Below are 15,860 nucleotides of genomic sequence, written 5' to 3'. Positions count from 1 at the left end.
AGGTCGCAGCTGTTCACACGCTATTTCGTAAAATTGCCCGAGAACAGTAAATTCTCACCCGCGATTTTCGAGAAGCACCCGGGAGGACGAAAATTGCACCCGCGATTTTCCAACTTCACCCTTGAAGAGCCTCTTTTCACCCGCGGTATTCTAAAAAATGCCCATTATTCCAGTCTGGCAAAGAGAGACAATGCACGCTACCCAGTGAGATCATCGAAAAATGTGTCAAATTTGACAGTTGACCTTGCTCTACCAAATAGTGAATAACTGGTTGTATAGGAAGAATATTATGGTTTGAGACTTTTAAATATGTCTGTGAATTTATTAGGAATCCTTTAAGTATACTTGTATTTGCTGATTTCGAGTGCTAAATAAATTAATAGATGATTAAGTTGAGAAATGGATTTAGACACATGAAAACTAATTCCGTCACCACTTGAATTGGACACACACAAATCGTTCCAAGCTGTGTACAGAAATTAAAATTTGCTCAATTAAAAGCTTAATAGTTGTTAATTAAAAGCGTAATTAAGTAGCGTTCAATATTCATTAGTGTTCTAATACAAAGCTGTGTTGTATTCCAATACAGCTCACACAGCGAACAGAATTCAAACACGTGGATGATGGCATTACGTATCAGTAGAATTTGAAGCGCAGACGGAATACGCCTCACCACGTGCCAAATATAGCCACACACAGTGACGGAATATAGGGATTTGGTAGGTTTGCATTCTAAAGGCTTTTAAATAAATACAGCAACATTTTGTGACGTTTTGTTGTTGCTGACGCGTAGTGCAGTGTTTTGAGAGTCACATAAAGCAAACAGAACTTGAGTAATGCATACGGTTATTTTTTTATAGTTTTTCATTTCTCAATGCGTCCTTAATGTGACGTAATATACCGCGTTTACCCTAATTGCTAACAAAACTGCTTTCAAAAATTATTTAGAATATAATACTTTGAAGCTGTAAAATTAATAATTTTAGTATGAATTTATGGATAAGGGAAAACTAGGTACGAGTGAAACCCACTTGAGAATTAGAGATTTAGAGTAAATCATTAAAATGGTATACTTGTTTCAGTGTTTGTTAATTGTGTATGACTGAACCAAAATACATGACTTGGGGCAGCAAGATTTCAGATAAGATGAAAAAGGATGGCTTTGGAATTTGGATCCATAATATTTTAGAAATAATAGGATTATGCCAATCCTGATATGCTTGGCAGTGGTTCAATATATCTAACTTTTTGAGCCACAACTAGAGCTTTCCCACCATTAATAAAGCCACAAGATTGCCTGCAAGCTGTAGATGAATCAAATTGTATATAATTATTGATTAAAGGTGCATCACCAGGCCACAAGGTTCAAAATGAAAAATTTTCACCTTTGGGCTATGTAAGATTGCCGAATAAGTAGGAAAATTCAGATTCTGGTCTCATTAGCCCATCATTGTTATATATTGGCTGCTTATTTTATAGTGGCAATATGGCAAACAAAATAAGCTTTAAAACCAGTTCATTCTAATTTCCTAATGTACCTTATTGACAATTAGTTCTTTATCTTATCTGCATGGTATTAATGCTTGTAGCCTTTATGTAGCCACCCATGAATGAAATTGAAGCACCTGTGCTTTCAGTAGACTTGACCTATTTTATGAGATTTGCCCGATTTCTTTCATAAAAAAATGATACGTTTTTATCTATTATTTTAAAAACAACCAAATAGCTATTATTTTCGCTTGTAATTGTTTTGAAATTCTGCCCAATATTCCAAATTTGATGATACCTACTGTTTTACTTATAGACTTGATAGGAATGTATTTATTGTTTATTTATAGTAGGTATTTATTATACTGATATTTTTCAACATTTAAATATCATTGCATCAAACTAGGGTAGTAGATACTGCAAAGCATTTTATGGTATCACCTTTTTTTGACCATCATTTCATTAATTCAATAATATCTAATCTGTTATCATATAAATTTATTTTCAGGTACCTTATTGCATTTTCAGCTGACCAAACATGCGTTGAGATTTACAACTACAGAGGAGCCTTGGCTGCAAATGAGCTACTCTCCAACTGCCCCATACCTGTGGTCTGTTATTAAAGCAACTATTTTTTTTAATCTATGTCATATTATTATTACTTATTACTATGTCATATTATATTATTAAATTATCACTTTTGTGCCCAAACAAATTTCTCAGGTAAATGCAAATTGATTGTTTAATGCATTGCTAAAACTTTTATTTGTTTGGTTGATAAAATCAGGAATGTAAGGAAAATTTTCATGATGTAATGAACTGAATTTGCCTAATCAATTGTAATGCTAGACAGATCATATTGTTTCAAACATTGTATAATGGCTTTATAATTTCTTGACTGGCTTTTCAGATTTTTACAATATTGGTAAATTCCATGTTTTATCCATACAAACCTCATTAAAGTTATAAAAAGAGAGACTGCTCAGTGACATAGCACCTTTCTATAATAGTTCTCAATTCCATGTAATGTCATTACTAATTTCATTGAACTTAACGTGGCCAGGGAGACACCGTGCTGCACAGCGATGTACCGCTCGTGGCCCACGTGCTTAACAGAATTTTTGATTGCTTCTTCCGCCTACGATCGTCCGTCCACGTGGCCGGGAGTCTCGAACAGCTTAATAGAGAGTGCAGCGTCTTCAGCACCGACTGCAGGCGCGTGATGGCCATGCCTTTACCATCTTCTTATGCTGAAATATTTATGTTTTTTAGAGTTTGAAATAAAATAACATGGTTTTATGTTAGTATTGGTGGCTGGTGGGGAAAAAAATATATACGTAGGTAACTCAGTACTCACTGTAGTGAGTGACAGAGAGCGCATTTTCTCGTCAACGAAAACGTGAAGTCACGGACGGACACAGACGGACGGATAGACGGACATGGCGAGCACAATAGTGCATTTTTTATAAATGAGAAAATGCGCTAAAAAGTACCGTTTCTTTGCTTGTAAATAATTTTTGAACTTCAAATGCAAGTATTTTACTGATTCTTTTTTTTTTAATTTATGGAAGTTCTTTTGCACGAGTAGGAATATAAACACATTTCGAGTGTATTCAATCAGTTCTACTCATAAAGACTGACTAATAACACTTAGTTGACAGGAAAGTTGATAAGATGCATGTTCCAGGTTCCTCATTGTGGGTTGTTCAAGCACCCGTGATCCCTCCGGCAACAGTCGTCTCGCCGACGCCTACCGGTACAATGAGAGCCTCACACCCAACCCTAGAGCCCCCCTAGATGACTACTCTATTTACGTGGTACATTTAACGTCTCTTAAATTAAGAAATTATCATTTATTTTCATTGATTGAACAAATGCAACTTGTATATGTATATTTTTAATACCTACTGTATGTCATGCAATACCATTAAAATCACATGTATTCATGAGCATTGTGTATGAATTAATTTTCATTAATTTCATGTTTTGCAGATAAACCTCGAGCTTGGGATCGTGATGGACAGCATTTCGTTCAAGAACGACAAGCTCTTCTTGTCTCACAACCAATGCATGAGTCTGTACAAGCAGACGCTCGTCATCCTGTCTACACAACACCAGACCCTACACCGCTACCACTTGGGCACGGATGGCAAACTTACTCTCATACAAAATATCGGACGCACATGTTTTGCTGATGACGACGTTCTCTTAAACTCGTGCGTTGCACACGACTGCGCTCACTTGTCAAACATGACTCAACCCATCAGAACTGCGGAAGAAAACTTAGAATTAAACAATTTCGAAGGCAATAATTTTGATATGGATCAAGATGATAGAGAAAACGCAGCAAGTGCTGAAGAACAAGCCTCAACTCTCTTCAATCTCTTGTCATCGTTTGACTCCAGTTATGTTTCCACCAGCCAAGCTAACTCAAATATCCCAGCCAGTTCTGCTGCCACGTCTCGCCCGTCTTCGTCTGACGGTTCAGTCCAAGGACCTTCGTCTTCCTCGTCGGCTTCCTCATCGTTCTCGCAAGCTTCATCTTTATTTTCAACGCCTCCCTGGCCTGGCGGGACATCTCTTTTTCCACTTCTAACTCCTCAACGGTAAGAAAAAATTTTTCATAGAATAATTATATGAGGATTTTCGTCAATACCTACAATCACTTTAGTGACTATCTTGGAAATATTTAAAAAATGGAAGAATCAACTATACCAATCTTAGCCATTCCTACATACTAGAGATATTTTTAGTATGTGTTTCGCGCTTCTAAAAAAACTGTAAAATTTTCGCCCAGCTGTTAATGGTATTACGCAAATGTTGATCATTACCGTACCTTTTCATAGGTAACCATTACCTTTTTATAGATCGTACGAAGAGCTGTTCAAAGATATAACTTGCCATTTATCACAAGGTTGTTACGATTGAAATTTCAACTCATTTCTCGGCCAGCCAGTAAATCGACTGCGTTGCCTTTGCTATTTCTCAGCTGTCATGCTAGTGCTGGTTGATCTGTAACATAACATGATCTTGTTAGGCGTCAAATTACGATGTTTACTTCACACATGCCAATAAATGAGTGAAGTTTTTTTCCTTATAACGATGCTCTTCTAGCTCATGCATGGGTAAACCTGACGGTGTTTGAACGGGCAAAAAGAGTTATCAGTGCCACGTCCTCTCCTTGCTCGTACTGTGTTATAGTGTGTGTGCCAATATCAGTTCCTATACTTTCAAAAAAAGTTAAGTGATCGTAAGTTCATCAGCCAATCATTGACGGCCTTTCAAGCAAAATCCACCAATCGTAGATAAGAAAATAGAGCCTAAGTACTTACGTTCACTTAGCGAGCTTTGAAAGTATATTCCCTGAACAATTTGATCAAATAATATTTCTGGGTGCAGGAGTGCGGGAGGCCCGCCTGTATTTGGACCTCCTCCCACCAGCGGGGCCGGGACGTCTCGGAGCGCCGCCCCCCAACACGACCACAAGGAAGGACCTTACATTATATACTCTCTTAAACATCGGTGAGAAATTCTCCTTGATTTGGTTGTTTATTTATTATTGTTATTATGGTCATTCTATACTAATCAGAATTTTTAGTTTGGGTTTTTATTGATCTCAATCATGCGGCGAATTCGTTCACACCCAATTGTTTCATTTTCACTCCTTTCATAGCGACCAGCGCATTTATGTTTCTTGGTTTATCTTGAATCCCTCAATTAAAGTGAAGAATTTTAGTAAAAATATCATTTCAATTTATCTAGGTCGCCGACCCAATAAGTTTAAATTTTCGTTCATACGCTAAGATAAATGAATGAGAATTTGTTCAAATATCGATGTGGTTTTTGCCCATTGTGTGGGTCATGCTTTAGCTCGAAAAAAGTGCTTATCAGTGCTACGTCCACTCTCTGCTCGTGCTGTGGGTAGGAAAAATCATCAATATTCAAGGAATATGACCCATTAATTTTTCTGTGTACTACTCCATGCAACTGTCGTGCGTGTATCAGGAAATGTCTCCAAGAATTTAAGCTTTGAAACATGGGTCTGGATTATCGATTTGAAACTTTAAATATTTTATTCCTAAGCTACGTGTGTTTTTTATCTTGAATTGTCGTAAGAATTTTTGATATCACATCCAGTTTCGACAATTTCCTTCATTTTCATTATGATTTTGCTCGGTTGTAAGGCTGCTCACGTTCCTACACCGCGTGGCTGAGACGCAGTGCCGGCAGCGGGGCTCTAACGAGCCCATGAGGCTTTTTTGTGCCTCTTTTGACAACTTCTTGAACCTGCGCATGGTGAAGATGCAGCTGCTGGATGAAGAACATCTCTTCATTAAAGTCAGTTCTAATCTCAATTAGTAGTATTTTTATCTTTGATTTATCTTAATTATTTTCTGCAGTAATGTGAAGATCATTAATTTTACATGTATAGAACTTGTGTGTTGTTTATATTGTTAGGATCTTTGTAGTCTTCTATACCGATGCGTAAGAATTAATTGCATTCAATAATTTTTTTCTCAATTGTGAAATTAATCCGGCGTTGTTGAGTAAGTGACTATCGATGTTGATGGTTCGATATTATACTTTATCACTGAGAGCTTCCCTGCAGTACGGATCTGAAGACCTGGCCACTCAACGCACGTCAGAGCCGGGAGTGAAGCCTTTCTACTTCGCCCTCTACAACATGAACACAACCGAGGTTTGCTACTTCTTAGTTCTGTATTCTTTATACCCACTAGAAGACACGACTACATTACTGTATACTCAATCAATATGATTATAACCCTCCAAACATTTGACGTGAAATCAACGTTGAATTCACGCTGATTTTGTTCCCTCCAGCCATCTGACGTTGATTCTCAACGTTGAGCCATCGTTCAAGCAACGTTATTTCAAAATTATCAAAATGTTTTCAGTATGTATAATGTAATACGTAAGCGTCACAGGCGACTGATGGCAGACTTTGTGCAGATAATCGGAGTTTACGAAGGCAGCAGCAAGCAGATGATGAGCATCTACGAGCGCTACACGGACTTCTTCAGGAACCCGCGGCTGCCATGTGAGCCCAACAGCGCCTGCTCTCCCGCCAACAACATCCATTCCAGGTCTGTGGCAAGACATTCAATTATTATTATCTATTTAAGACACTGCATTTAATAAAATGCTTGTCTACGGATTCATTCGTTTCTAAAGAAATACAATAAGGAAAAGGAATTGGTCATAAGGTATTGTCTAGTGAGGCAATTTCTCCACGTGGCACTGAAAAGCCCACCTGTCTGGCCAAACTAGGTCAGGATGACCCACACAAAGCCAAAAAATACTTTATCTTCTTGGAAATAATCTCGCTCATTCCTTTGAGTGTAGTTGTGGTAGGTAGTTAACGTAACTTGATTGGGGTTTAATGCACTAACGGGAAATTCGCAAACAGGCCATCAACGATGTAAATTTTTCGTTATTTCTACCCTGCTGCGACGTGTCAGATTTTCCCTATTAATGCGCAAGACGGGTTTCTCTTCACTGTATTTTTCCTTCACACTTGAGATGTGATGCACCGCACATGGTTTCACGGGACATAAAGATGTTCCTCTCACCAATCTTTCTCATTCAAAAATGTCATTGTTAGAGTTAATTTCGGATTTTTTTGAAGTGAAATATCCCCTATAGGCCCTAAACGAGCACCGAGGATCTGGAAGCTACATGATTCTTTCTCGCTTGCATCAATGTAGCGTGATTTCTATCTCAAATGTTACATTTTTTGGCCATTAATATTTCTCAATACATACACGCATTTCTTTCTTATATGCATCCATTTCGATTGTTTCATGCCTAGTTTTCAGGATTAGTTTTCCCAATGCTTTACTGAGCGTGAGAAATGAATGTTCAGGTTGATGCTGGAGCGACAGAAGGCGACATGGACGAGCATCAGGTCAGGCAGCGCACGTGAAGCCTACAAGCGGATCCTGGTGCAGCTGCCGGTGCCGTGTCAGAACCACAGCTGCAGCCCGTACCTCGACCTCTCGCTCTTCAACTACCTCGATAAATGCGTCTCTGTTATTGAAAGACCCAAGGCAACCACTGACCAGCCCATCAGGTGACAAATGAACTCATCACCATTAAAGCGAGCTGTGTACTTGTGGGTAATAAATATTAAATAGATAAAATGACACAATCTTCAATCGACAAACATTAAATAAATAAAAATGCCACACTCTTTAGATGGTGTCTCGATGTAAGCAGTGCTGCGTTATTCAAGTAACAGAAGTTGGCTCGGGTATCATGCAGGTTCTTATTGCGGAAATGAGTTATAATATTAAACTAATTTATCTTGAAAAATCTCAGAATTATTGATAAAAAGAGCAATGAATTTTCAGATATATCGGACCTAACCTCCATAGACCGCTGAAAAATTGATAATGGAAATATAGTGTGGTCTGATTTAATTAGGCCTTGTTAACCTGTAGCCGATTATTGACCGCCGGGCCACTTTGCCAATTTCGAACAGAAATTTCGCAGATAGTTACGGGACTCGAACCTCCAACTCGCTGATCAAATCCTTGTTATTTTAAGCACTCTGCCACTGCGAAATATGTTTCCCACTTTTATACAGTAGCTTAAACTTAAACTTCTGATTTTTTGAGACGTTATTTAGTCTAATTATTTGCGATCCGTGATTCACGCATGTTTTCTTAAAATTGAATTTACTCCTTGAATTTCGTGCATATCTCTGTTTCTTTATACCTCTCAATATTTTTCACAACACCAGATTTTACGGACGCAAGTCAGGGCTGCTGAAGTTCACGCTTGACGTGGGCACGCGATCAGGCATCGGTGCGCACTCGAGCGTCCCACCGCGGCGTCTCGTGGCCTTCTACTTTCATCCCACCGACCCCTTCGCAGTGTCCGTGCAGAAATACCATGACGATTATGTTGTTAACTTCCACGTGCGTCATCATCCCACATGATCTGCTTCAGGACTGCCAATACTATGATGACTATGTTGTTAATTTCCACGAGTGGCGTCATCCTACATGATCTGCCTCATGACTGTCAATATCATGACGGCTATGTTGTTAACTTCCACGTGCGTCATCATCATACATGAACTGCCTCATGACTGCCAATACTATGATGACTATGTTGTTAACTTCCACGAGCTGCGTCATACCACATGACCTGCCTCATGACTGCCAATATCATGATGACTATGTTGTTAACTTCCACTAGCGGCGTCGTACCCATGATTTGCCTCATGATATGACGACTATGTCGTTAACTTCCTTGTGCATCTTTCCAAATGATCTGCCTCGTGCCATGATGACTATGTTACTAACTTCCACGGGCGTTTGTTTTTTGAAGACACATGAAATAAATAAGTTTAAGTTTGATGAGCGTTTCTTTATTAACGTGTGTTGTTCATTAGATATTTCTCATCCAAAGCGCAGTGCTTCAAAGGACATGAGAAATACACCTTGCAGTGGATACTTGTAGTCGTTGAGGAAGATAACTTTATTTGTTTTTATGTTATCACAGAGATCTAATTAGACGAGATGCTCGCTGCAAGCATACTACTGTGATCTTTCTCTTCTTCATAGTCATGATGCGTTTTATGTAATGTTAAGTAGCGTCGTGTTTAGGATTGGAATATGTGGAATTTTTTTCAGTGTTTTTTTTTTCAGTTAATCCAGTTTTTTTCATAAAATGGATTAATTAGCATTCACAGGACGTTTCATAACATTTTATCCCAATGATTTCAAGGAAAACATTAAGTTATTCGGTCCGATCACACCGAGTGCATTTTTAAAATAATATTTTCACAGTAATCTTTATTGATTTCATTTTGAAATGTAGAAAGTTATCTTTAGAACCTATAAAAGAAATTTAAATGTTACCCATCTGTTCGTGATTACTGAACAAAGTATTATCAATAAATGTACGGATGATAGCGTTGGTGCTTCTCATGCCGGGGTATTGTGGTAAGACAGTTGGATAAATTTCTGTTCTATTCTTTTATGGTTTTTATTTTCTTATTACAGTAATGCTCATATTTTATCGAAAGACTGGAATGAATTTAAGTTTGCGTATCAAGTATTAAGGTTAAATTGGAGCACGCTTTCATATTAGCATTTATAAAACAGGACTCGTTATAAATATTTAGGTGCTCTATTTGCTCTATTTATTTTGCTCCTGCATTTCATTCTAGGCTCAAGATTCATGATTAACATCACGGGAATATGCTTATCACGGATCATTCACATTAATTATATTTTTGCACTGTAATCTCTGTAGAACTTCATTGGAATCGCATTATTCATTAACCAAGCTAAACATTTCTCAGCTTTATTAGAAAATATATCAATACATTTAGACATATTCTCGAAAGGTAGATTCAAGATGTAGGCATGATGTGTAAGAATAGAAACGATAACTCTAGTTTCTCCTACTGCTGGTCAGTAGAGGATAAATAAAATGTACGAAGATTACGATTCTTTTATTCGTCTCGGGGAATTAACAATACGCATATATTTTTTAACGCTAGAACATTACTTAGCTTGGAGATTATGACTGTCTTCTCTTTGTACATCACATCATATTTACACCTACTCGTTAACAACAATTTGACCAGGTTAAATTGAAGCCGATCATTATAAAACCTCAAAAAATCTCAATTATTTTATTTCGACCGGAAAAGTTGTTTTCTGTAGGATTTTCAAACTGCCTTCAAACATCAACCTTGTAGCAAAATGCTAGGAAGAAAAATAGTATTTTATGAGGAAACTTTTTACTTTTTCCGAACCAAAGTCATTTTGAATTTTGAAACAAAAAAAAAAACCTTAACTGCTCGAGATCCTTTTCGCAGTGTTGGGGAGGTTTGTAGATGAGGCCTTCTATACTCTTCTCTACGTAAACTTAAGTATTTAATGACGGCTAGGCTGAGTTCCCGGGGACAAGGTCACCATCCATATAATTTCTGGGGTGATTAATTTTTTATAGTATTTAGCAAGTCAGAAGATCATGACGATCGGCCGTAATGATTGTCAACAATCTACAGATTAATGAGACGGAAAAAATACATGAGACGATCGATCGGAGGAAGAGCTCCTAGAACGTTCCTACGAACTTAATTAACAGTACAGACATTGCATTCTAATAAATCTAAAGCAAACGAGTATTTTTACATGTCCTTATGAGAAAAGAAATCTTTTAGCGAAAGTAAACACAGATATCTATGTACAATTCGTCATGATTAGAGTTCTTATTTCATAAAGTTTTCTATGTGACTCTTCTGAGTTCTTCCTGCCTTATAGCCTATAGGTACTCACTAACCTCTCATCAAGCCGACCACCATTTACATTTGAGCTCCTGGCAACATGGGTACGACAACTTGGGTACTTCACCAAATGCTAAATATGTTCAATCGCATGTGCAAAATATCATTTTCTCGACCTACTCACAAGTTAGCGCTACTTTTGTTTTGCATGTCTTTTCAATTGCGAAAGTCAGGCCATGTAGGTATCAAAAATTCCTATAGGCTGAAATGGAGCGAAAAAGTACTTGAATACTTCCTTTCAATTAAATAGATCCATGTCTCTAAGGGCATTAAACCTAACTACTTTTGTATTTTACCTGAATGCTTCACTTAATTCTGTAGAGAAAACTCTTGAGTGTTAAGCCTCAGTCAATGACTAATAGTCAGCAGTTCTGAATATCTTATTCATACTAGCTGGAATTAGTCAAATATTTTCTATCGAACGCCGAGGATATGATACACGAATGATTATTTACAGAGTAAACGTCCCTCGTGGGAAGAAACAGAGATTATAAATAAATTACTTACTGTAATTGCTTTGACTTATTTTGCTTATTTTGCTTATTTTATTTTATTTTTTTTTGCTTATTTTTGCTGTATGAAATTCAGTCAAATCTCTTGACGAATTTGATTTTTCTAATCCAGTATCATTTTAGCGATGCATCTAAAAATAAAAACAAAAGTAGGAGAACGAATTATTTCATGTTGAGTATAGTTGACATTTTCTAGTTCTATTGGGAATAAAATTATTGAGATATTCATAAATTTCTGTTAATAAGCTTATAATAGCTGCCTATAAATTTATGAAGGATAGCTGTACCAACCGCAAGCAAAACTATTCCGTTTGGGCTAAGAGTGTTTACTCACAATCCCAAAAGCAATCAATATTAATATGATTAGAATTTTGTCCACACTAACGACAGAAAAGAATCTTTCCACCGTGTACGCTATAATACCGCAATCTCCATTTAACACAGTTTAGGCTATAATACCATGTTCTCCATTTAACAAAGTTCACGCTATAATACAGTGGTCTCCGATTAATGAACATTAGCGCCACAACTTGGTTTAATCGCGTATCTCAAAAAGCAAGTTATTTATATGGAAAGTTTACCGGAATAATTTGTAGAAATCAAATAAATTAAAATTTAAGATTTGAGCAAAGGTAAACTGATTGTATCTTCCCACCGAATGATTAATGTATAATAACGTTCAAAATTTTAATATTTATGATGAAATGTCATGGGCGGTTCCGTGGATTGCTTCGCCACGTAACAGGGTTATTAACGTAACATACATTTTATTTGAGTATCATTGAATTAGTTTGAACTTGAAAAAAATTTGAGTAATGTAAACTACATATTTCCTACTGTGCCTCATACTAAATTTTATATAATATAAGGAATCTTCTGTAACGATACAATAATAGTTCAGAGATATTAAAGCGCCTATTGCTACAATATTGAGGATTTTCTCAGCCACGCACAATAACATGTATTTACAGTCAAGATAAGACGCTGGAGGTTCAATACTAACATTCGATGAGGACTAAAGGATAACTCTATACAGTTTACACGCTGGTAAAATTCGCACGAATTTGTATTTGGACGTAAAAAGTGGTAAAAGTTTTATCGTTAAAAAAATTGGTTAGATATTTCAAAGTTACACTGCTCAGTTTGCGATTAATTTTGATCACAACTCTACTTCTCATCAAAAACCGTTGCATTATTAGTCTAATTTCAGGGAGTTTGTGAAAATTATTGAATCAAGACTGAATAATTTAATAAGATCGCTCATTAGTACGTGAACTTAGTTATACCCATGCATGTTCATGAAGCAAACGTACGACACATCGACATAAAATTTGATTATCATTACTTTTCCCCTTCCTCAGTGCGCTGCGATGATGAAAGCGATGGTAAGTTTTTGAATCGTCTCGATGTGCCAATCATATTAACATTCAGCAGCGGTATGAATATCATTCGAAGATCACTAAGCTGAAAAACTCAAAATTCGGATTGCCAGCGACGTGAAGCCGATTGCCACCAGCCCTGTTGGTCAGCAAATTAAACCTACTGTTATTATTTTAATTTACGGAAACAAAATAGTCAAAGCTGTCTGTAAGAAACGGCTAAAGCGTAAAATTTATATAAATTTAAGATTTTAAATTAAAGTTTGAATTCTTTTGAAGATTTTTATGCATAATATAAGTTGAGCGATCTCACCCTGGCTCAGTCGAGAATGGCAGGCGCAGCTGAAGTCATCTTCACCCTCGAAAGTCACCCCGAACCTCCGACTTTCCGGCTCTTGCCCTCGTCTCATGCCCATGCCGGTCTCATAGTCCCCTCTCGCCACGCCGGGGGCATAAGTTGCTCGGTCCGCATCGTTCCATTGGCTGCCCCCAGGCACTGCGTTTGTTCGGTCCAGCGGTCCGACGGTGAGGTTTATTATCTCGGAAATATCTGAGTTAGAATTCGAAGCCTCCTGCCCTACTTCCTTTGAGGTTTTACTTTTACGTCCGTTTCCTGTAATTGTATTAGAAAGGAATTCAACGAAACAAATAATTAAAATTTTTTATAAAGCTAAGCCAAGGGGGCAAATGTCCCTTCCCGAGACCAATATACTTACTAGACGGAAACCTGATATCAAACGAAGAAGATATGAAACGCTAATTTTTGTTAACAGAGCGTTGTGTAAACGATGAAGACGAGCAAGAACATCTTTCAACTATCATCTTGTCTCTCACCTGGCCTCGTCTCGAGTCGCTGCTTCTGCAGGCTCGGTCTGTTCGTTGGTCGCAGCACTTCTGAAATTCATGGCAACAAGAATTGAGGTAATAAAATAGCTCTCAGGCATTATTATCTGAGTATCTGAAATTGGTTTCGTGGGGTATTTTTCAACACTTGATATACATTTGTGTGCAGTACAAATTAATTAACTCACAAGTGTATCTGCAAAATTATTGTTACCGTATAATTTAATGGAGCCGTTGGTCTCAGCGAAAGAGTTTTTGGCGATGCACAGATACATGCCGAAGTCTTCCTCTTGTAAATCTGCGCGTGATGAAACAAATGAAGAATAATTACACTCGAAATATAGTGCAATGACTTATATTTACTGTATAATAATACACTGCCCGAACGCAATTCAACACTTGACAATAACATTACGTGACAATGAAAATAGTTGCAAAAAGTTCACGTAATTCTAGCGAAAACGTGTAGAAACACAAATAAGAAGACAGTTCTAGAGGACAATATGTATGAATGTATGACGCTTCTAGAGGACAATTGTGACAAGATATGCATATATATCCTGCATAACCGCCCTGAAGAGCATATGAAACATTGATCGGCGAGTACAGTATATCCCACCGTTGTTAATGAGATAAATGAAAAACGCGTGATGTTGTCGGGCTTTCAAAAGGTCATCCTTTATACCACTGCTCCCAATATGCCTGCGTATCATGCATATCTATTTTATTAATCTGCTGATGAGATAGATTTTTATTTTGACTGCCGTTCAACTATCAAAAATAAGTCTGATGTCATGCTTTACAACGACCATTCCCACCACTGATGACAAGATACATGCGTATCTTGTATCCCTCCTGGAGGTTGTAGGTGGTGATACGGGAGGTGTTCGAGACCATAACTTGCTGCCGGGTCCAGTATGTGACGGGGTTAGGGTGAGCCTCCACCAAACACTCGAGCTGTACCTCCGTGCCCAGGGGTGTCGCCACGAGCTGACTGGGTACGTGTAACTGCGGTGGAACTGCCGAGTATATTTCATTGTGTTCTTGTATTGTATAGTGAGCATCAACGTATGTTATACAAAGCACAGCTCCCTCTCAATTTTCGAGATTTCAATTTGATTTGAAATCTTGAAAATTAAAAATCTCAAAATTTCCCTCTCGCAGTTCCCTCAATTCAGAATTTCAAGAGACGCAGGACGCAATAACACTGCGTTAGATTATTTATTATATTATATATATTATATTATATTATATTATATTACATTATATTATATTACATTATATTACATTAATTATTATGCGCAAGTTAATGAATGTAATGCTACTTTTACTTATACAATTCTGATTTTTGGTTGACTATTACTAATACATTACTAAAAATCTAAAACGCACGCTTGGTATCGTAATGTGTAACCCTTACTCACATTCGACTTCCAGCATGACGCGCTTGCTGACGGAGGGCGGGACGCTGTTGCTGGCGATGCAGAGATACGCGCCGCTGTGCGTGCGCGACACGCTCGTCAGCCGCAACTCGTCGCCGTCCTTCTGTAGGGCTATACGGGGGTATATTTTGCAGAGCTATATGGGGGTATATTTTACAGAGCTATACGGGGGTATATTTTGCAGAGCTATACGGGACATATTGTGCACAGCAATACCGGAACATATTTTGCAGAGCTACACAGGAACATTTTTTGCCAAGCTATGCGGAGATACATTTTGCAGAGGTATACCGAGACATATTTTGCAGAGCTACACTGGAACATATTTTGCAGAGCTATACCGAGACATATTTTGCAGAGTTATACGAGACATATTTTGCAGAGCTATACCGAGACTTTTTTTGCAGAGCTATACCGAGATTTTGCAGAGCTATACCGAGACATATTTTGCAGAGCTACACTGGAACATATTTTGCAGAGCTATACCGAGACATATTTTGCAGAGTTATACGAGACATATTTTGCAGAGCTATACCGAGACTTTTTTTGCAGAGCTATACCGAGACATATTTTGCAGAGCTATACCGAGACATATTTTGCAGAGCTACACTGGAACATATTTTGCAGAGCTATACCGAGAGACATTTTGCAGAGCTACACTGGAACATATTTTGCAGAGCTATACCGAGACATATTTTCCAGAGCTACACAGAAATATATTTTTCAGAGCTAAACCGGGATATTTTTTCGTGCTTTACTAATACATATTTTGCAGAGCTATATCAGGATATTTTTTGTGCAGATATAACGTGACATATTACGCAGACCTATTGCGGGACATATTTTGCAGAGTTATACCGGGACTTAT

At 37.6% G+C, this 15,860-nt stretch overlaps 2 protein-coding genes across 2 annotated transcripts in view; one reads left to right on the top strand and one right to left on the bottom strand.

The window, feature by feature from the left end:
- Window positions 1-1,996: 1,996 nt before the first annotated feature.
- On the top strand, window positions 1,997-8,535 carry LOC108670490 (DET1 homolog; the record flags this gene model as incomplete). Its single annotated transcript, XM_018157965.2, has 10 exons — window positions 1,997-2,099; window positions 2,552-2,703; window positions 3,176-3,305; window positions 3,481-4,094; window positions 4,888-5,010; window positions 5,673-5,826; window positions 6,098-6,187; window positions 6,460-6,593; window positions 7,373-7,579; window positions 8,252-8,535. Coding segments are annotated over 10 exons (1,906 nt in total), but the record flags the coding sequence as incomplete, so codon positions are not given.
- Window positions 8,536-9,961: 1,426 nt separating this feature from the next.
- Window positions 9,962-15,860, bottom strand: part of LOC108670488 (lachesin) — a 58,680-nt gene continuing 52,781 nt past the window's right edge. Inside the window, exons 5-10 of the mRNA XM_047884302.1 lie at window positions 14,975-15,103; window positions 14,369-14,569; window positions 13,765-13,848; window positions 13,542-13,601; window positions 13,021-13,320; window positions 9,962-12,846 (exon numbers count right to left, since the gene is read on the bottom strand). Coding sequence (XP_047740258.1) covers window positions 12,788-12,846; window positions 13,021-13,320; window positions 13,542-13,601; window positions 13,765-13,848; window positions 14,369-14,569; window positions 14,975-15,103 — 833 coding nt within the window. The 3' untranslated portion in view covers window positions 9,962-12,787. The remainder of the gene's footprint in view (window positions 12,847-13,020; window positions 13,321-13,541; window positions 13,602-13,764; window positions 13,849-14,368; window positions 14,570-14,974; window positions 15,104-15,860) is intronic.

This window comes from Hyalella azteca, unplaced genomic scaffold, assembly GCF_000764305.2.
Source record: "Hyalella azteca isolate HAZT.00-mixed unplaced genomic scaffold, Hazt_2.0.2 contig15124, whole genome shotgun sequence".
NCBI classification, from domain to species: Eukaryota; Metazoa; Arthropoda; class Malacostraca; order Amphipoda; family Hyalellidae; genus Hyalella; species Hyalella azteca.
This window is presented reverse-complemented; position numbering and strand designations above follow the sequence as displayed.